The 22,797-nt window shown below is 37.0% G+C and overlaps 2 protein-coding genes across 2 annotated transcripts; one reads left to right on the forward strand and one right to left on the reverse strand.

Moving 5' to 3' along the window:
- Positions 1-7,864: 7,864 nt before the first annotated feature.
- LOC149022872 (Late embryogenesis abundant protein (LEA) family protein) lies at positions 7,865-8,438 on the forward strand. Its single transcript, XM_089147720.1, has 3 exons — positions 7,865-7,960; positions 8,050-8,175; positions 8,262-8,438. The coding sequence occupies exons 1-3, from the start codon at positions 7,865-7,867 to the stop codon at positions 8,436-8,438; spliced, it is 399 nt and encodes a 132-aa protein (XP_089003846.1).
- A 9,233-nt stretch (positions 8,439-17,671) lies between these two features.
- On the reverse strand, positions 17,672-20,187 carry LOC149022873 (B3 domain-containing transcription factor ABI3-like). The gene is made up of 7 exons (XM_089147356.1): positions 19,420-20,187; positions 18,607-19,368; positions 18,433-18,525; positions 18,222-18,322; positions 18,081-18,127; positions 17,906-17,982; positions 17,672-17,824 (listed from the first exon to the last, which is right to left on the reverse strand). The coding sequence occupies exons 1-7, from the start codon at positions 20,185-20,187 to the stop codon at positions 17,672-17,674; spliced, it is 2,001 nt and encodes a 666-aa protein (XP_089003482.1).
- Positions 20,188-22,797: the final 2,610 nt, after the last annotated feature.

Below are 22,797 nucleotides of genomic sequence, written 5' to 3' on the forward strand. Positions count from 1 at the left end.
CATAGTTTTCATAATGTCATGTGAGAACATAGCTTTGCAAGAGATGTTCAAATGATCAATAGTGAAAGAAGTTGTGGTGATAAGGAGGATGGGTGCTTGGGTGTTTGATTTATATAAGTGATTGATAGCATGTGGAGTTTAGGGTTACATAGCTATCAAATTTACCAAATGTCAATCTTATTAGAGACTCTGAATCAAAAATTTCAAAACCATGAAAGGACTTTTGGGACTGAAGACCTTGGGCTCCAATAGATTCTCTTTTTCTTTTTTTGTGTCGCGGTGCTAGCTAGCTGTGGTGCTAATTCTGGAATCTAAAATTCCTAACCCTCAAACTGGGAAGGCTGGTGCCTTAAGATCACCTGGGCTTCTGGGAACTACAGCTGCTAAATCTATGGTTCAAGGAATCTAGATTGAAGCAGTCGATTCTAAGTGGGAAATGTTTGAGTAATTAAAAGGAAATATGATGGGAGAGATCAATTTTCTTTTGGGGTAAGGTGGTGAGAATAATTAAGAGAGTTGCTTCTTTGACTACTTCTAAGGTGTTTGAAATTTGATTAGACATTAGCCTGTCACATTGCCAAATCCCCTTTCAGTACTTTGTTTCCTCACCAATTCCAGGGCACGTAATCAACTTAAATAACGTGGAAATTCAATGTTTTATAGTTTTCAAAAGATGTTGAACTTCCCCGCCTCTTAAAACTATTTTACCAAATCGTTAATGTAGGCCTTTCCAGAAATTAGTACTTAGACATGCTATGAGTTCATCATGCGTACCCAGGAAAAAAAAAGGTTCATCATGACGTCTCCAGAAATTAACACTTAAACATGCTATGAGTTCATCATGACGTCTCTCTATCTCTGATATAGTTACAGTAATATATCATTTCGGATGAGAGGGATAGAGATTGAAAACCCAGAAATCTAACCAAATGAAACAAGTTCAGTTGTGAATATGTAAAATTGTCAACTTAAATTTCAACAGCAAAGACTGACTGACTGACCAACTGGGTTATCTCTAATGCATGGGCTGGGAAGACCAGGGCACCACAGCTTCTTCTGAATTAGGCAAAAGCAACTATTGCTTGATTCATTAGGAATTTACCTAAGACTACTCGAGGGGAGCAGGTGTTTCAACCTTTCCACACAAAGGGAAAAGACATGCTATAGAGCCTAGTTAGATTAGATTAGATAGATCGGCAAAATATAAAGCACATGCCTATTATTTTAAAGTAGGTCAATCTTCATTTTGTTACGTGTAATCAAACCCAGGTTTTATCTTTCCTTGTGTTCCAGTTCGTTGCAATGTCCACAGGAAAATGGGATCAGGTACATGCACTAGCTGAGCTGTGCTTATCACAACAGTTATTGGATAAGGTGTTCATCCTCAGCTTTGGAATCGGCTGCTTGAGATTTGACCAGGGATGTCAATGGGCTCAGCTAATTACAACAGTAACTCGATAAGGTGTTCACCCTCAGCTTTGGAATCAGCTGCTTGAGATATGACCAGGGATGTCAATGGGCTGGGCTGGGTTAGGTTCACTCCAATTCAGTCTGGACCAAATTGATTCCTCATTGGTGTGGTCTGGACCAATTCAGTTATTGGTTCGACCAAAGCCAGCTTGGATCCAATTGATATTGATTGGGCTGGGCTGAGCTAGGCTAAGCTGGGTTGGCAATGTACGTAGGGAGTGATTTGTTCTTTTGTTCTTAAAAAACGAACCGGTCAAAAAAGTGGAGAATGATTTTTGCAACATATGTAAGACATGTTGCTTTCTCTAGGGAACGGAAACTCAATAAATTTAATAGTCGTTAGGGGGAAAGTCTCTCCATCCCATCTCCACCCACACCCCACCTTGAAAACCCATGTAAATATGGTTTTAATTTTAAACAAGAACAGGTCTACTCCGACAACCAACCTGCAATAGATCGCTGAGATCGCTCAACCTGACCTTGCGGGTAACCTCTCTTGTCTCTCCTCTGAAACGGCAGCGTCCCTCTTCAATTCTGAATTCCACCATCTTATCTCCTCTTTACTCCCAACCCTAGCATCAGTCTCTCTCATAAACCCTTTGCCTTCTCATCTAATACCCACCATGTCCCAAACAAATCTCACACAAATACCCACAAGCCCAAGCCCATATCCTTCACCACTCCACTCCCCACCTGTAAGCCCACCCTCACCTAATATACAATCTACCCATCCTAGCCCATATTCCCAAAGCCAAATAATGCTACCAACCCAAAATTACCCATCTCAAACTTTACCCACAACCCAGAATTTTTTATTTTCATATGCCACCCCGAACACTCAAGTCAATAATATTCAAACTTCCCACTGCAAAAATCAGACTTTGACCGTTGCTTCCTCTCTCTCAATCGAAGCTAGCCTTCAAACTTCTCTCTACTTTCAGGGTGAAAGTGATACTCAACATGAGATGGAAATGGCTAATGAGAGTACAAAAAAGAAGAAACGAAAAGGCACTCATGAATTAGACTCTCAGAGTGGTCAGGAGCAAGAGGAGGATGGTTATCCTTTTTTACAGCTTACCCCCATGGTGCATCGTGGAGACCAGCATTACAGATCACATTGATAATCATCTCTTGGAATTGCAGGGGTCTGGCGAACCCCCCTTCAATTCGAGCACTCACAAATCTCACCAAGAAGTGGCAATCAGACATTATGTTCTTGATGGAGACCAAGATCAGTGCAACTGAAATAGAAAAAGTAAGGAAAAAATTGGAATGGAATGCAGCATGACGGTGGATCCTTTAAGAATGGCAGGGGGTTGGCATTACTCTGGAATGGTGATGTTAAGATGGAAATTCTGGAATCAAATAGAAGAGTGATTGATTGTTTCATTACTTACAAGAAACAACAATCTTTTCTAACACTACTATATGGGGATCCCAAAAAACATAAACGAAAGAAAGTGTGGGAGGCATTGACCAAACTGAGTGAAGGAAGACAGGGGAATTGGTTGTGTGCAGGTGACTTTAATTCCTTTCTTTTTTGGCAAGAAAAAAATGGAGGTGCATGTATAGGAAGTAAAGATGTATGGCAATTTCAAGAAATGGTGAATGGATGTGGTTTCAAAAACTTGGGCTCACATGGTGCAGCCTATACTTGGAGTAACAAGACAATTGGTGCTGGTAACATACGAATCAAGTTGGGTAGAGCTTTGGGTAATTCTGAATGGCTTTGTAATTTTTTAGAAACTGTAGTACTTGTGGAGACTGCATTCTCTTCTGATCATGCCCCTTTGGTGATTGACTCGAATGGGAGACCTAGGAGAGCTCCTCACCCATTTAGATTTGAAGCTATGGGGCTGAAGAATCCAAACTGTGAAGCAGTAGTAAAGAAAGCACGGTTAAGAGATCCGAATACCCCACCTCCCTTATTATTATTTAAGAAGCTAGAGTGGTGTCAAGAAGACCTCAAATAATGGAATCAAAATTCTTTTGGCAATATTCATATTCAAATTGAAAATCTCAAGAAGGAGTTTTCTCAATTACAAGGTAATCGACAAGAAGCTTCTCAGCTCAAAGAGAATCAAGTGGCTAAGGAATTGGAAAAACTACTGGCTTGTGAGGAGACATTATGGAGACAAAAATCCAAGGTTGATTGGCTCCAAGATGGTGAGAAAAATACATCTTTCTTTCATGCAACGGTTGTGGCAAGAAGACGACATAACCGGGTCTTTAAAATAAAAAATGAAGATGGAGAATGGTGTTCTAATGAAGAGAATATTTATAGCCTATTTGAAATCTACTACCAAACTCTCTTCACTTCTGAAGAGGTAGAGGATAAGGATGTCACTTGTGTACTTCAAGGCATTCAACCAAAAGTTTTGGAGGAGCAAAACTCTATGTTACTTGTAGCCCCTACCATTGATGAAGTGAAAATTGCATTGTATGCTATGGGTCCCTTGAAAAGACCTGGAGTTGATGGTTTCCCTCCCCTATTTTTTTCCAAAGATTTTGGAATCTAACCCATGACAAATTATTCAAATTCATTTGTGATTTTTTTTCTCATCAGGTTTCCTCCCCGAGGGTACAATGACACCCTGGTATGCTTAATCCCAAAGAAGGATGCTCCTGAGCTTGTGGAGGCCTTTAGACCAATGAGCATGTGCAGTGTTGCAGTGAAGGTGGCTACCAAAGTGCTAGCATCCAGACTCCACCCCCTGTTATCTGATCTTGTCCCTTCAGCCCAGACGGTCTTTGTGAAAGACCAACTCATCTCCAGATAATATAATTATGGTACATGAAGATTTCCATTTCATTAGAAAAAAGAAGAAAGGCAAGAAGGCAATGTTGGCACTCAAATTGGACATGAAAAGAGCATATGATAGAGTTGAATGGAGGTATGTAGCGGTCATCCTTACTTACTTGGGGTTTAATATTAAATTTGTTGATTTAATATTAAATGTGTTATCCTCTGTGAGATAGTCTTTTTTAATCAATGGATCTGAGAGATTTATGGTAACTCCGAAAAGAGGTCTAAGGCAAGGAGACCCTTTATCACCAGCCCTTTTTGTATTATGTTCACAAGGCCTAACTCAGATGATCACACTTGGAGAAAGAAGAGGTGACATTAAAGGAATTTGCATCAAGGGAAAAACAGATCCACTTACACATTTGATGTTTGTAGATGACTGTGTACTTTTCTTTGAAGTAAACTTGAAGAGTGTTCATGCTTTGAAAGAAGGAGTCACTGCTTATTGCAAAGCTTCTGGCCAGCTGATAAACTACAACAAATCCAATGTATGCTTTAGCCCCAATACGTTGCAAAGAGTGAAGAGGTGGTTCTCAAAAATTCTGAAGGTATCCTATGGAGAAGGGCCAACCAAATATCTAGGTCTCCCAACAGATTTTGGGATATCTAAAGTGGCCTTATTTCACTCCCTTAGTGATAAAGCGGAGAGTCACTTCCAAGGATGGACACACAAGTTCTTGAATCAAACTAGCCGAGAAGTACTTTTAAAACCTGTGGCTCTTCCATCTTCTATCTATGCCACCTCTCACTTTAAAATCCCCAACTCCATCCATAATAAGGTGAAAGCCCGGGCTGCAAGATTCTTTTAGGGAGGCACAAACGAAAAATCAAAAATACATTGGATGTCTTGGAAAAGATTGTGCAAGGAAAAGGCCAAAGGGGTATTGGGTTTCAAAGATCCCTTAATGCAAAACAAAGCTATGCTAAGCAAGGTAGCTTGGAGACTTCTCTTCTTAACCTGATGCATGTTGAGCTCAATTCTTTAAAAAGATCTATTTCCCAAATACAACATTTTTGGAGGCACGCTTGGGCAATAATCCATCATGAACATGGATAAATATCATTGAAGGTAAGGAAGTACTCAAAAAGGGGCTGATTTGGAAAATAGGAATGGGAAACCATATTGATGTTTAGAAAGATCCTTGGATTCCTACACTTAAGAATTTCAAAGTCCTTTTTACAAAGCCGGATGATTGTGGGGTTTCAACAGTGGCAAACTTGATAGACCAACAGTCAAGAACATGGAACAACACAAAACTCATTAGATGGTTTTCTTCTGAAGAGGCTAGTGTGATCCTAACATCAAGTTGGCATTGTTCCCTAATGAAGATGCTCTAGTTTGGAGCTGCAGTAGAGGTGGAAGATTCTTAGTGAAGAGTGCCTATAAAGTGCTTGTACAACACCAAGAAGAGGGGAAAAAGAAGATCCCTTCTACATCTAAAACTCATAGTTGAAATGAGTTGAGGGAAGAATATTGGCATGAAATATGGAAGTGTAAAACATGGAAAAAAATCAGGAATTTTCTATGAAGGGCTTGTAAGGATTGTCTTGCAACTACATCTAACTTACTTTCTAAGAAGATTGGGGTAGATGCATTATGTGGAGAATGCGGTCTAGAAGAGGAAACAACTTCCCATGTACTGCTACACTACTAGTTTGCGAAGAGTGTATCGTTTGGTTCTCCTCTCTCTTGGAGAATCTCGGATGACAAGTGTAGATCTCTTCAAGAATGGATATCTATATGGAAAGAATTCAGCATGCTAGGCAAGCAAGATGTAAAAATTATGAAAAATATTAGTTCCTTTGTAGTGTGATGGTTATGGAAAGTTAGAAATGATAGGATCATGGGAGAAAGGAGTTGGAAACCTCAAGAAGTAGTTGAGAAGGCAGTCTACACCATGCAAGAGTTTTGGGACAACCAAACCAACTTCAGAAAGGGGGGCGGAATATGAAGAAAATGATCGGTTGATTTTGGAACCTCCTCCAAGAGGTTTTGTGAAAGTAAATACAAATGCATCATGGGTTGCAAGAACAAAGAAGGGTGGTGCGTCATAATTATTAGAGATGCTGAAGATAAGCTCTTGGGAGCTTCGTCATTACCTGGAAACTATAATTCTGCTGAAGAGGGAGAAATTCTTGCTTTTAGAGCAGGACTATTGGAGGTGCTTACATATAGATACGAGTCAATTATAATTGAATCAGACTGTAAGGAGATAATCAAGTATCTTGAAGGTGAGATTGAACCTCCGATGGTAGTGGAGCCTCTGGTCCAAGATATTCATTATTTAATGGATAACTTCATACGTTGTATCCCTGTCTTTATTCTTAGGAGTTCTAATGTAATTGCAGATCTTAGCCAAGAAGACCCTTTCGGTTTCGGGCCCAAAAGAATGGCCGTCTTCCACTATGTGGTTGGTGGAATTATGTTCCCCCCCCCTTGCCTTGCTTTGAATAAGATTGTTGTGTACCAATATATATGTGTGTGTGTAATAAGAAAAAGTGATGATTACAAGCATAGCTTAGTTTTATATATCTATATATATATAGTGGGCTAATCTGACAGTTAGCCATACAATCACAAAAGAAAATTGAAAATATATAAGGGTATTTGGCCATTTTAAAATTAGGGTGTCCTTAATTAAGTTTTTTTGGATAATAGAGAGGAGGCAAATGAAATGAAATATATCATTCTTTTCAGGTTAAAAGTGACTTGGATCAAATTCAGGAGTCTAAATAAAAATTAACCAAAAATTAAAAAATACATGGAAATATACATTCTTACAAAGAAAGAAAATGAAGATTCTCTTTAATAAAAGGTAATTTGATCATTTGGGGGTGCCATAGCCTTTGCTTTCCTATCCTGCAATCCTCTAAAAGCTTCAGTTTTCTTTGGTACAGACCTACAGTATGAAGCTAACTTCACACTTGTGACAAGAAACTGAGGTTAAAGTTGAATTTTTTTTTTTGGGGAGGGAGGGGGTTAGGATCCTCTCTACCCAGTCTGCCTGTCAAATCATCCACCCACACTACACTCGCACAATCTATCCATATCAGACAAGGCAGTAGGGATCCACATTCATGTGAGTGTGAGTGCATGATCTGACGGTCAGATTAGGTGGAGAAAATTTCTAAGAATTTTCTTTCAAAGGCGAATGCATATACTAAAAGAAGAATCAAACCCTCATCTCTTCACTAAGAGGTGTCAGTCATTCGTGACGAAGCAATCCCTCAATGATAGTGGTTAACAACTTCTATTTGCAGTTAACGCCATTAAATTATGTGGATTTTGAAGTCCCTGTTTGGCAAGAGAACGATCAACCACTGATGAGATCTTCGCTGACCATTATAACCGTTGGTCACCCATCAACAACGAGCAAAATGCTCCCCACCACGTCCACACCCACAAAAACCCATCCAAGAAGTTACTGAACCGCACTACATGAACATCTTCCATCTTCCATCTTCCTTATATATATTGCACCTGAAAAAATTCAAATTGCCTCATCTATTAATCAACATTTACCCAAAACCAGAAGCGAGGAAACCCTATAAACAGAAGAAGAAAAACCAGTAACAAAAGGAATCAAAATGGCAAGCTCAATCACATTCCCCAAGGTCCTACCAATTTTGAGAAACAACGCCTTGAGCCACAGGTCATTTGTTACCATTGCTCGACCTCTACAGGTGAGTTGAATCTTTCTTGGTTTTAATTTATCTTTGATAGTTGGTTGCAGTACTTCAGGTGACTAAGTAATGTATCTTTGTTATCAAAGGCAACTGCAGACCAACATGCTTCGGAAGCATGTAAGAAGGCAAACGAGGTTCTAAAACATGGAACCCAAGGTGTGAAAAATGCTAGTGGAGACATGATGGACAAGGCTGGAAGTACAGCAGATCAGGTAAATTTGAAGACTTCAAATATTTCATGTTCTAATAGTTCCAGAAGGCTGAATTCTTTCTCTTTGATGCATTTGATTGAGTCTAGATGAGACAGAAAGCCAAAGATATGGCAGGGAAGGCCTCTGATTCAGCCAGCGAAAAGGCCAAGGGCGCATGGGAAACAACCAAAGATACCACCGAAAAGGTTAAGGATACTGTCACCAGCAAGGGCCAAGAGACAAAGGAATCCATGAAAGACACTGTCAAGCAAGCCATGAATTAATGCCAAGAACAGATATCCTCTACATGCATTTCAATCAGTATCTATTTTTAACTAAAATTTCTTCTTTCGTTACCTCTCTTTCCCTGAAAGAGTGGACTATTTTTTGTAAAACTGGAATAGAATGCAATCTTTCCATGTAGGATTTTATGGATGCTCAGGTAATTCTTGTATTACCTATCAACCAACATTGGGTTATCATACTTTTGATCTGGTAACTGATGTATTGGGTTGCCTTATATGAAAGCTCTCCTCAATTGTTGGGTGAAGCAAAAATTAATGAAGTTAATTTCTATTATAGCATGGAATCAGAGCCAAGAACTCCACCAAACCTGTTATTTGTTCATGTTTCATTTTCTTCTCCATTGTCACTACAATAGGCTTCTATTTTTATAATATTATGCATGTGGAACTGATTTTGTGTTGAATGCGGGTGGTAAGAGGACAACAGATCCACCCCCCCCCCCACAGTATCATGACACCTAGCACAATAAAAAATAGGTGGCTGGATGGGTCGCTAGTTTAGTTATTAGAGTTATCAAGTCTAAAAGTTTATGAGAATTACAAAAACTAACCCTTGAAAGAATCGAAATTCACAAAAATAGGGCTGTTGAACCCGGAACCCAGAACCCTAACCCCTATTACTTGGTTTTCTCATCTCCGGTGAACAAGTTCATCATTGGTTGTCTTCTTTGTTCAAAGATCCTTCATAAAAATTGAGGTTCCTTTCAGCTTCAAGAGGTGAAATCTCCTTAGAGGGGAGCCAGAAGAATAGTCTACTCCCGAAACCAAAGGTGATGTACGTCTCGCCAAGACTCAAATTCTACGAGAGCTTTTCTTCATTTGAAATCCCAAGCCATGGCATTATTGTCCAAGATGTAGCCTATCTTTGAATTCCCACTCTTGAATTCATCAATATAATTTTGAATATTGTTTTCTTTGATTGAGTTTTTACTTCTATTCTTCATGCTTTTGATTAATTGACTACTTTTTCAATTGATTTGTTAATCATAATTAATGAACTGAGAGGGGATTTATGTGTTTAGTTCATTGGAGTAAAAGCCATGAATTACATGTAAGATAGAGATATACTTACATGGTTTGTGTAGTTGTTACATGGGAATCCATAGAGTTTAATGATTTTTCAGTTGTTTTAACCCACATAGAAATATAGTGGGTTAGCAATTGAGGGAATTTATATTGATACTCGAGAGAGACTAGTAGATAGCGAAGGGAATCTCGACTATCAATCAGAAAAATATTTCTCAAATTATAAAGATGAATCAAAGGGTGGGAATGCTGGTGAAATCTAACCCCTAGGTTCTTAGCTATTAATAATCTCAATTTAAATTTCAATATTTCAATTTGCATTATAGTCTAGAATAATTCTCTTCCTTATTATTTGTTCATAAAATTAGTATAATTAATTTGGTACTTAATCTATAGTCTTCGAGGGAACGATCTTTTATCATTATATTACTTGTTATGACAACGTACACTTGCGTTGTTATTTTTCACAATAGGTATAGAGTGGGTAGTAAAGTTAGATATTCAACGTTTATGGATAGAATGCGATTCAGTGGCAGTTGTAGTTTTAATTCAACAAATGAAGATTCCATGGTTTTTCTTGCAGTGTAGGAGAGGTGTTAATTTTTTTCTTGCTAGTCGTATTGGAAAATTTCGCATTGTTATAGGGAAAACAATCATGCGGTTGATTTCTTGGCAAATCGGGTGGCGAGACGGGGTTCTTCAGCTATTAATATACCCTAGACAACATTGATAAAGAGTGAACTTGATTTAGAGACTTCTGGTCATTCTCATTTCAAATTTTGATTTGTTATCCATGATTATGTGAGTTGGATCCAGTGAGGTTGGGTGTATTTGCGGCCAACTGATGTTGCGGGTTTGAATGATGGCTCTTTAATAGTATGTTTGTAATTTTTCTTTTCGCTTTTTAATACAAATGATCCATTTAGTGGGGAAAAAAAATGTTAATTTCTTTTAGTGAAATCCATCACTTTTTTAGGTTGATATTTAACTTGATATGCAAAGAAATACCTCTGGATTGGATAAATATTTACTTAATTTAAACAACTTGGTACATTCAATTGGGCATTCATGCTTAATAGTTTTAATTGTCCTTTACAAGTAGTAGAAGACTATTTGATCTTTGATTTCATGCTCAATTTTTCGATAGTCTATACCAACTACCTAATGGTAATATGATATTCAAACAATATTTAATGTAAAACTATAAAACGAGTTGCAAAACGGTTTATAACGGGTTGCAGTTTGGGTTCGGGTTGGTGCGGGCTCTACCACCATCAGCCCAAACACAACCCATTAAGGTTCAATCTGGGTCGGTTGGGGCTACAACGTGCCGGTGTAGTTTAGTTTTAACGGTTTGGGCTGCATTTGACACCCCTAAGTAGCTGAATGACTATGCATGAGATTTCATTAGGGCGTGGATTTCTTATTCGTTGTTCCAATTCACCACACAAGGCCTCCATATTCATATTAGGTAGAAGCATAGAAAAATTTAACCTTTTGTTCTCCATATTGCAACCAATCTAATCCTAACTATTGACTCTCATCGGTAATCTCTTTTGTTAAGAACTATACCTAAAAATGTAGCGGAATAAATAGTAGAAAGAAAACACAAGAACAAGACACAGTGGTTTATTACTTGGTTTGGTCATTAGGACCTACATCCAAGGATGAGTTAAGGAACTCATCAAGCTTTGCACTATAGAATATTAGAGAAAAGATTAAAGTACTAAATGCTACCCAACATGAACCAAGAAAAAGATTAACCAAATCAGAACAACCACATCTGATTAAACGAACAACACAACTTCTTCTTCAATGCAAACTGAATCCACCAAGTCCAGCAGATCATCCAAGCCTTAGAAGCTTCATTGCTTCTCCATAACCACGCTCAAATAGTTCATGTAGCAGCAGCAACAAGCACCTTCAGCAGAGCTCCAAAGCTCAACTCACGCAGAAATAGAGTGAATACAATAGAATAGAATGGAAAGGAATGAAACACTAAAGCCCCTTTTGTGATATATATACAAACCACTGAATGGATTCAAATACCCTCGCTAACTATTAAATAAGACATTCATATCCCATAAAAGACAGAAATGACTATAATACCCCTAATGTATTTTCAACATTCTCCACCTTGACTCTAATATTTTGACTGTGTAAGAACTTGAGAGTAAACAAAAAACTCATCAAATAATAACAAAACAAAAAACAGATTATAGAGATAACAAATTCATCATGTTCAAAGCAGATTTGGACTTTCCAATATGAACAACTTTAGTCATAATATCAGCAGGATTGATAGATGTATCAATCATGCAAACATTAACAAGACCTTTAGCAATGATATCTCTAATAAAATGAAGTTTTACATCAACATGCTTTGTCATTTCATGATATACATTATTCATAGAAAGACACAAAGTACTTTGAGAATCAAAATGCACAAGAGAATGATTAAATCCAAACTCACCAAGAAACCCCTTAAGCTACAAACATTCCTTAAGAGCTTCAAATAAATTAATATATTCAGCCTTAATGGTTAAATGTGCCACCACATGTTGAAGAGTGGACTTCCAACTCACTAAGTTCTCACCAATGGTGAACAAATAACCAGTTAAAGATCTCATTTTATCCAAATCAGCAGCCAAAATCGAGTCATAGAACCCAACAATGCTAAGATTATTAACACAAGAATTATCATGAACAATTCTCTAAGAAGCAAAATTTTTTAGATATCTTAATAACTACATAACAATATCCCAATGTGCATCACAATGCCTACTCATGAATTTAAAAACTAGTCCAATTGAATATGTAATATCAAGCCTACAACACACTATTGAATACATAAGGCTCCCAACACATTCTTGATATGGTATACTAGTTACAGTAGCATTAGAAACAGTTCTAAGCTTAAAATGTGCACCAAAAAAAGTATCAACAATCCTACTATTATCATTTTCAAATTTATTTACAAGTTTATGAACATAATCAACTTAAGACAAAGTTAAAACACCATTAGATCTATCTTTATGAATATCAATGCCAATAATTCTTTTAACAATCCCTAATCTTTTATGTCAAACTCGGATTTTAACATTGACTTAAGTTTATAAATCTGAAATTTATCCTTAGATGCAATCGCATATCATCAACATAATGCAAAAGACAAATGAAAGAAGTAGGACTGAATTCACAATAATATATACAATTATCATAATAACTTCTTTTATACTTATTATTGAGCATTAATTCATCAAATCTCTTATACCATTGCCTAGGTGATTGTTTTAAGCTATACAATGACCTCAACAATAGGCAAACTTTGGTCTCACTTCCTTTAACAACAAAGCCTTCAAGCTAAAACATGTAAATATGATCATCTAATTTTCCATTTAAGAATGCAGTTTTTACATCTAATTGTTCAAGTTCTAACTTCTAAGTAAAAAATAGCAGCTAGAGCCAGCAACACTCTAATAGAAGTGTGTTTTACAACAGGTGAAAACATCTAATTATAATCTATTCCCCTAACCTGAGAATAACCCTTAGCCACTAATCTAGCCTTAAATATTGGATGTTCTACACCTGGAATCCTAGCCTTAAACTTATAAACCCACTTACAACGTATAAGCTTCATCCCCTTGGGTCTATCTACAAGAGTCCAAGTCTGATTTTTGGCTAAAGAATCCATTTAATCTCTCATGGCAGCAAGCCAATATTTGTTGTCCACACAATCAAGAGCCTCTTTATAAGTTCTAGGCTCACATCCTTCAAGCTGATCAGCAACATTAAGAGCATAGGAAATCAAATTTGAACTAGAATTAGACACTTCACTCATATTGGCATATCTAGCAAGTCTTCTAATCTCTCTTCTAGACCTATCTCTAGCCAATATATAGTTATCTAAAGAGTCTTCATCCTCAAGTTCTTCTTTAACATCTAAAGAACCACTACCAGCCCCTCATCACCTATAGGATCAGAAGTATCTAGATCATCTTTAGATCTATCATCTAACTCCACCTCAAGAAAAGTATTATTTAGGTCATGGGAGTTAGAGATAACACTAGAAGAACTAATTTTCAGGAATTTCTAGTTCATTAAACTCCACATCCCTACTAATTACAACTTTCTTCTCCTCTAAACACCAAAGCCTACACCCCTTTAACTCCTAAAGGGTATCCTAGGAAAACACACTTCCTACCTCTAGGCTCTAGTTTACCCTTACTTTGGTGAACAAAAACACACACATCAAAAGGGTTTTAAGATATTATAATCAGCATTAACTTTGCTCCACCTGAAATTAGGTGTACATGGAGAATTATTTATTATAAAAGAAGTGTACTTACAGGCTTCAGCCCAAATTTTTTTACTTAGGCCAGATTCAATCAATATATATCTTACCCTATCCATAATAGTCATATTCATCCTTTCAACTACTCCATTCTGCTAAGGAGTATAAGTGCATGTTCTATGTCTAGTTATACCATGATCCTTACAAAAAATTAGAAAATTATTATTCACAAATTCAAGCCCATTATCAGTCCTTAGTTTCTTAACTTTCTTTTCAGTTTGATTCTCAACTAAGGCCTTCCACTCTAGAAACTTATCAAAAACACCTGATTTATCCCTAAGAAAATACAACCAGGCCTTTCTAGAGAATTGACAAGAAATATTGGGCACTCGAAAGAGATAAAAGCACATTAGGACATCCCCATAAATCTGAATGTACATATTCTAGGATTTGAGTGGTCTTATATGAAGAATGAGTGAATTTGATTTTATGGAGCTTACCCATAGCACACACATCACAAAAGTTCAGTGGACTGAACTTGCCACTGAACTTTTTAAGGCTTATTTGGCCACTTTTGTACAAGTGTCCAAGACCCTTAGTACTAATGTGGCTCAATCTCCTATGCCAAAGCTCCACCTCACTAAGAACTCTACTAGAGACTGATGCAGCCCCTAAAACTACACTTCCATTCAAGAAATATAACCCACAGTCAATGTTACATTATTACCCCTCATAACGCTAAGAGAACCGTCCTTAGAGGTACATTGAAAACCCCTATAATCTAGTTGACTTAGAGACAGTAGGTTTCTCCTAAGTCTAGGTACATGTCTAACATTTTCAAGACCTCTAATAGCCCCATCATTCAATCTAAGTCTAATAGATCCAATCTCCACAACATCACAAGTATGGTCATTTCTTGTTAACACCTTACCACCTCTAATAGACTCAAAAGTAATAAACCACTCCCTCCTAGGAGTCATATGAAATGTACAACCTGAATTTAAAATCCAAGTATCTAGATGACCAATTGGGGATATTACAAGTGCATCACTTGTAACATTAACTACATTTGTAGCCTCCATTCTCTCATTTCCATTTTCATTTTGTTTATTTGAAGTCTTTCTCTACAATATTTCCTTATATGCCCCTCCTTCTTACAATAATAACAAATACTCATATTATTATTATACTTACTATTATTATTACTTACATTATTATTATTTTCCACAAATTTCTTCTTTTTCTTCTTCTTATTATTGAACCTCTTTTTAGTTTCAAAACCACTTCCATTTTCAGAATTACCAAATAACCCCTCACCCACTTGCTTTCCCTTCTTTTCAGTTTTAAGTTCTATATCCCGATTTTTAAAGCTTCCATAACATCATCTAGGGTTATAGACTTCCTACTATACTTAATAACATTTTTAACACCAACATGAGAATCAGGCAAAGAGTTTAATAACAGAAGAACAAGAGAATTATCAGTTAATTCTTCATCTAAGTCAGCCAAATCATATGACAATTTATAAAAGTCTTCTACATTATCAGTAAGAGACTTAAATGCATCCATTTTGAAACTAAACAATTGTTCCTTTAACAGAGTAATATTAGGAACAGATGCAGTCAAATATAATTGTTCAAGTTTCAGCCAAACTTGAACTGCAATCTTACAATCCCTTACCCTTCTCATAACAGTGTTGCTTAGGTGCAAAATAGTTGTACTATAGCACAAGTCTTGCATATCTTATTTCTCTTCTTCATACACGGATGAAGACACTTCCTTATCCCCTTTCAAGGCTTTATGACAATGATTTTGGACAAGAATGGAATGCATTCTATTCTTTCAAACCATATAGTCATCATTCTCATCAAATTTCTCCAATTCATATCGAGTTGAAGCCATGATAGAAGAACAAAGAGACTAAGTCAGGGTATGTCTAACCAAATCCACCAAGTCCAGCAAATCATCCAAGCCTTAAAAGCTTCATTGCTTCTCCATAACCATGCTCAAATAGTTCATTTAGCAGCAGCAACAAACACCTCCAGCAAAGCTCCAAAGCTCAACTCATGTAGAAATAGAGTGAATACAATAGAGTATAATGGAAAGGAATGAAACCCTAAAGCCCCTTTTGTGATATATATAGAAGCCACTGAATGGACTCAAATACCCTCAGAAACTATTAAATAAGACACTCATATCCCATAAAAAGACATAAATGACTATAATACCCCTAACGTATTTACAACATCTTCATTAATGTTTAGTTCTTCTCCCAAATTGTTCATGAAGTTCAACTTCATTTGCTTGAGTAATTTCCATGAAAGGCAAGCCTTGTAGAGTGTAGTAATTCTTCACTAAGGATTGAATCTCTAGTTGTCCATTACCATTAATGGATTTCCATATACAAACTGAAGGAAAATTTTTAGCACCATTCCTTAAGTTACCCCCTAAAATTAGTGTCATCTCGTAAGTTATCCAGTTTATAAATAAAACCTCCTATAAGGTAAAAGGGATTGTTAGGAAATCACGGTTTTTTTCCTTCTCTTTTTTTTTTGGGTGACAGAAAATCACAATTCAATGTTGATATATACAAGTTAAATATTTCAAAAGGAAAGAATTATTTGAACGAAAAACTCATGCTTGACTTAGTTTCTTAGTCTCCCAGTACCATCAATGATTACTTCCTTTTCCAATTATTGTAATCCCTTTAGGCCCCTCCACCACGCATTAAGAAGAAAATCCACCTTCAAGTACTTACAAAATGGACCAAAAATCACGTAAAGAAAACATACAGAGGCCCAGACAAGGATACGAACCCTTGTGAAGGCAGTAATGACGAAATCACATAAGAGAAGTTACAGAACTGCTGAAGAGGCAACCCTTTACCTCTTCGGCGAAATGGAGTTCCTGACCAGCAAGGACAAATCCCTTGCACTCAACGGGAAAATATCAAAGAAGACAACAAGACAAGCCTCTATATGCAACTCTCATCTTATCATCCTTCACCATGCCTTCAAATTCTCCTGGCCTTATCGATGAACTCCAAAGCCACCACTAGATACAAATTACAGGGATTTGGATCTTCTATCCATTGCTTGGGCTTGAATGCCAAACGTGTTGTCATCAATCCACAGGAAACTGTGGTGTGTGGATTTTGTGCCTATCTAGCAATTAATAGCCGAGCTCTTCAATTCATGATCGGTGACTACCAACTGCAGGTGAGTGATAGTACCCTAGGCTCCGAGGCTTGTAAGGGTGTTATGTTTATATTAAGCAGGTTAATTAACCCACATACCGTTAGGGGATTTATGATCTCTTCTGGAGACAGATTTCAGTTTTTTCTTCTATTAATTGCTAACCTGTGAATCTACTCTAATTAATTGCTAACCCTAGTACCTTCAAACTTCAAAGTTTAGATCAGAGTTAGGGAAGGAATAGAGATTCTAGTTCCAAGTTCTGGAAAACTAGCTACTCATCTTTATATCTTTACCCAATTTCCCAGAATATATTCAAAACCAATTCCCAATAACCATGTACCCCATGGGGAAAAAATGGCATTAAATCCCCCCTGACCCTCCTATTCAAGCTTTTCTAGCTCTGCTAACATGATCATACATATCAAAAAGCAAAATAAAGGAAAGGAGCAGAAGAAGGTTCAACCTACTAGCCAACACATTGTGGCCCCCCAAAGAAAAATAAAAAATCTAATCCTAGATAAGCAGATTTTTCGACTGGTTGCAGGCAATCACAAACTGCACTCCTGTACATCCTTGAGTATATGAATAGGACTGTGGGTTGTACAGAAATTCTTCGTTGTTGCAGTCTCCTTCAATACTAAAATTAAACCCACAGAGATAGTGCAACTGATGATCAGAGTGACCACTTGTTCTACTTAGCTCATAATTTCTTTCATGGGAGAAGACGAAGAGAGACCATTGTCACAATCCGCAGATGGTAAGGTTGCATGCAAATTTCTTTGCTGCTTTCCTCCTCTTTTTGGCTCCATTTTACATCCTTGTTGTGGTACCTTCACTCCTCTTATCATCTGTTCAATATCAATCCTCCATTAGTTTCTCTTTAAATTGATGAAATTCTATAGTTAACGAGATAGAGTTCATCATCTTACATATTTGCCACATTTTACGTCCGAGTAAATAACTATGAAGTCTCCCTCTTGGAGGCCATTGGAACGGACGAAATCGCCTGATTCAAAATCAACATAAAATGGATACAGCTATGTTAATTACCAAGCAAAAGAAGATAAACTAAAAATGAAGTTTGAAGAATTTTAAAGAACAAACCTGTATTCTCAAGAAGATACATCCTACTTTTGTTGTTAGGCCAGAATCTGAAATCCAACACCCATAGAAGAGCAGCAATAAGTAACCCAAATGAATGAAAGATGAGTTCTCTCTGGATGAATACTATTAATAAAATCTAACCTATAACGCATGTTCCAGATGCGAGAGGTTACGATATCTTCCATGGCTATGGAGATCCCATCCCTTGCTTCCAGCTCCGGCAAATGCATTTCTGCTTCCTTCTGTTTAAATATTTCAGACCAAATTGAGATTCTAAAGACAAAACCCATAATAACTATTTAATTCAATTCCAAACCCTAATCCCTTGATGATGAAAAAGATAGGAACTTACTTTTGGCAATACTATTCTCCCTAGATTACCCACATCACTTTGTTTCAACACTTTCTGCAGCAGAAATTTCAAGTTCTTCTCTTGTTTCAACCCCTACACAACATTTACTTGGTTAGTATAACTGAATTAACTAGTTAAATTAATGTGATTAAGAGAGAGAGAGAAGAGGACCACCTGACGCCTCTCAGAGTTGAATTGTCTCTGATGATGTGGTTGCAGAGTTGGCCGATCTGAAAATGGAGTTGCCGCTGCCACTGCTGCCACATCAGATGGCTCCATAGATGTAATGGTGGCAGCAGCAACTGCACCACTGGTCTCAGAAGAGGGCCAAAATGCCCAGTTGCCCGCTGGGTTGTCATGACTTGAAGTGGTGCAATTAGCATCAGAAGCAATCCTTGCTTCTTGTTGCTGCTCCTGATCAGCAGTACTACTGGAGTATTGCTGTTGGTGGTGATGTAGATGATTCTGATTCTGGCTACGGTGATGCGATAAGAACCGTTTCTGCCTAGCCATTCTCTTCTTCCTTGCTTCTTTTGTTGCAGAAGGACCCATATTCACAAGTCTTTCACCTGTCCCTTGCATCAATGGTGTGGAACCTGATGGGTAGTGGTTCCTACCAGAGCCAAACAGTTGTACCTGTGGCGGTACAGGAATAACATTCTGATCTCTATATGAATTATATAAAGGAAAATGTGGCTGAGGTAGTGGGGGAGTAGCCCAAGTTGCTGCACCATTGACCATGGGATAATCAGGCTGACAGAAAACCCCTGAACCATTGCCAAAACCCGGATCTCCTCCTCCTCCTGTGTAGCCCATCATAGGTGGAAACCCTACATTTGCCGTCTGATCAGCATACAAGGATTGATGGGGAACCCAAGTAGAGGAGTAGCAAAGGTTAGATTCTAGAGAGAGAGGGTTAGGGTTCTGGAAACAGTTCTGTGGAGGGTAAGGATTAGGAGATGGTGACGGTGAGGACACTTCTGCTGCTTCTGTTCCTCCTGATCGCATAGGACGCTTGTGCAGGTGATGATTCTGTACCCACTCAAGGATCAGTTTTAACAACTGCGTCATCCCTTCTTTGCCTCCACCGAGTCGTTGAGCCGCACACTCTATAGTAGATCTCTTAAGCTTGATACTTCTTAGATCCTCTGCAGATATGGATTCCTTATTCGATTTCAACCACTCCAAGAACATCATACCTAGATCTTCATATGGATGTTCTTCCTCTTTCTGCTGCTGTTCTACTTCAGGTTTCTCCATACCAACAGATTCCCAGATGCCATTTGTATCGAGAATGTCCATATCTCCGAGCTCCTGCATGACATTGATGCAATCCACATCGATCTGAGGATCAAATGACTCTGGAATCTCCATTGAATCCCCAGACCATAACAAGGGTTCATGTTCTTGTTCACTTTCTCGCACTGTTGCATCCATGTTGTTCCATAGAGAGGAAGAAGAACAAGATGAGGCCGAAGAGACACATGCACTTGTATTGACCTGTGGAGGATTAGAGGGAGAAGACGAAGAAGAAGATGAAACGCATGGGAAATCAGGAAGAGCAAGGAAATCAGTGTAAAAGATAGAAGAATCATCATCAACACCAAGTAAATCTCCTGGGTCTCTATCAAGCCATAAATCTTCATCTTCCTTAGCAGGGATGAAACTAGGATCTTGATCACCAACAGATTCAAGCCTCTCAAGGGCATATAGATCTTTCTCTGCTGCTTCATGCATTTCGATTTCCATTTCCATTTGCATGTTGTTCATTCCTTTCTTTCCCAAAATGGATTTTCAAGATATAAAAAGATATACTTTCTCTTTGCTGATCTGTACTTCTGTTGCCCACAGATATTAAGTTTATATAGGGATCATAAAAACCACTAACCAGAGTGGTATGTGGTTAAGGAAGCAAAGAAGGAGCAGGACCCACTGTTAGGATTATATGAAGACGACATTAATTACTGATTACCCTAATTAAGATAACAACAACAACATCATTAATGATTCTTGACTCAAACCCACCGTAAAAGGAAAGTTTCTCCTCTATCTCTGTTTGAATTTTATATAATACCCATAAAATATGAAACCCTAATTAATATACAACAAAAGTTTACACCGGAAAAAGTTATAATATAATGATGAAACAAAACCAGATGATAATCGGCGGCGAATTCCAGCATTCCGGCGGTTCTCACTGCATATTTGCTTCATTTGAAGATCGTCGTTTTGTGGATAAGTTTAAACCGTTTTAGGGTTTTACCGAGATAAAAGAGACAGAAGGAGACCAAAATGAAAAAACTCGTGCGCTACTGTCTCCACCTACTTCAAGATCATTCTCCAGATGCCACTTGTCAGCATCTGATTGGTCCTAACAACGGTGCCTCAGAGATGTTGCTTTCAAAGAGATGTAAGCGGCTAGTTCTAAAATACGCACGCGCCCACATTAACACGCTTGGATGGGATTGGTCCTTGAAGCGGTAGATTCTCTAGGAAGACCATACGTGTCATTTCGTCCGTTCACCTGACCCTCCTTTCGTTTGTCTTCTGTATCTATTGTCGTTCTCTCTATCTCGATCTCTAAATTCTATTTTCACATCTAATATTCCATTTCACATAATAATTTACTATTTATGATTGGTAACGTACTTTTTTTCCCAATAATACCCTTACATTTGTTGTCATTTTACTAAATAAGTCTAGGGTTGGTAGTTTGACTGGTCTATGTTCAAAGTTCAAACTGTTGATTATCATTTATTAAGACTAACTTATGCTCGATGCAACGTGGCAAACATGCAAGGTGGTGGAAACCGTGGAATGACTTTAACCATGCCAAAATAAGGTTTTAAAAGAATAAGAAAAAATCAACAAACCCTAAACCCGTACGTTTCATGGGCCGGTTTGGGTCGACCTGATCTAAACCCGGTTTTATGCTAGAGAAGTAAACCCTAAATAGGAGATTTAAACTCTTAGTGTCTTATCTCATGATGAAATGTTTTGCTGTATCACTTAAATAATTACAAAAACACTGCTAGAGGCATTCTTGAGTATATAATATAAATTAATCTTTCATTCTTTACCCCTAAAAAAAAAAAATTGGTGTTTCATTCTGATGTTATGCATGGAAGACCAATGGTATGGGGGCACAGACTCGATTTACCTGTTGGGTTGTCTTTATGTGCGATAGACAATGACAAAAGCGACAACAGAGAAGATACATTACTCTTTGGGCATGAAGTCATGAACTTAAAAACAAAGGTTTATAAGACTCAGAACAAGTAAAATAGATAATATTCTCGAATGGGACAGTACATTTGGAATCATATGCAGCACTGATAAAGTACAATCTCTTATATTTAAAAAAAAAATAATAATAATAATAATAATAATAATAATAATAATAATAATAATAATAATAATAATAATAATAAAATTGCAGCCCTCTTCGTCTTCAGAAAGAGATAAAAGTGTATTCTCTACCCAAAAAGATAAATGAAAATAGGAAAATAGGAACCAATCTAATAGTCAATCGCATGTAATAATCAATCTAAATTAGGCGTATATATATACTTTATATTATATTTTCACCTTCTAGAATATCATATTATTTATGCTATTATATAAAAACCTGTACTCCTTGACAAATGTTTTTCTGCTCTTCTTTTCTAGAACTAGAGTACTTTTAGTTTTTTATTGTTTATTATTTTTTATATATTTTTTATTAAATATTTTTAACATTTTAGTTACTAATTAATAACTCTTAAAAATTAAAAAGAAAATCTTCTCCTAAATTCTATCATTCTCTCAACGATTTTTGTTTCCATTTATCTATTGGAATCTTTGAGAAAGAATAATTTCCCATACTCCAGATTTTTTGATGAAATTATGATCCTATTTAGAGTTTTCCAAAGAAAAAAACGCAGTAGTTTTTAGTTTAATTCTTTTTTTTTTTAATTAGGGAAAAACTATCCTGAATTTCATCCAAATTCGTGACATTGATTATTTTATCCATCAAAGTATAAATTTTTATATAATGATCAAATGACATAGTTTTTTATTATTTTTGTTTCATAGAATTCTTGGTACCTTTTATATACATTTTTTTTTATTTATAAAATTTATAAAATATAAGTAATTAATAGTTAGCTTGGTTTGTAAAAAGTTCTTCCAAATAGTATTCTTTTCGATCCCCACCTTGTATGGTAGTGGGTTTATACAGAGTTTTCCCTTGGATTTTTCTTCGGATGAAATTATGATCCTATTTATTGTTTTCCAATTAGAAAAAAAATCGGTTGGTGATTATTCCTTCTATGATTATCCCTAATTGTGCCATCTTTAGGGTTACCCTATTCCATAAGTAGGATT

This window comes from Hakea prostrata, chromosome 3 (assembly GCF_041222555.1).
Source record: "Hakea prostrata isolate BN-2017 chromosome 3, UWA_Hpros_2, whole genome shotgun sequence".
In the NCBI taxonomy this organism is placed as follows: domain Eukaryota; kingdom Viridiplantae; phylum Streptophyta; class Magnoliopsida; order Proteales; family Proteaceae; genus Hakea; species Hakea prostrata.

Coding starts and splice junctions, on each gene's coding strand:
- LOC149022872 (XM_089147720.1), top strand. CDS start 7,865: ATGGCAAGCTCAATCACATTCCCCAAGGTCCTACCAATTTTGAGAAAC. Junction 7,961..8,049: donor CCATTGCTCGACCTCTACAG/GTGAGTTGAATC, acceptor TTGTTATCAAAG/GCAACTGCAGACCAACATGC. Junction 8,176..8,261: donor CTGGAAGTACAGCAGATCAG/GTAAATTTGAAG, acceptor GATTGAGTCTAG/ATGAGACAGAAAGCCAAAGA.
- LOC149022873 (XM_089147356.1), bottom strand. CDS start 20,187: ATGGAAATGGAAATCGAAATGCATGAAGCAGCAGAGAAAGATCTATAT. Junction 19,369..19,419: donor TGCGATCAGGAGGAACAGAA/GCAGCAGAAGTG, acceptor TACCCTCCACAG/AACTGTTTCCAGAACCCTAA. Junction 18,526..18,606: donor TCAACTCTGAGAGGCGTCAG/GTGGTCCTCTTC, acceptor AATGTTGTGTAG/GGGTTGAAACAAGAGAAGAA.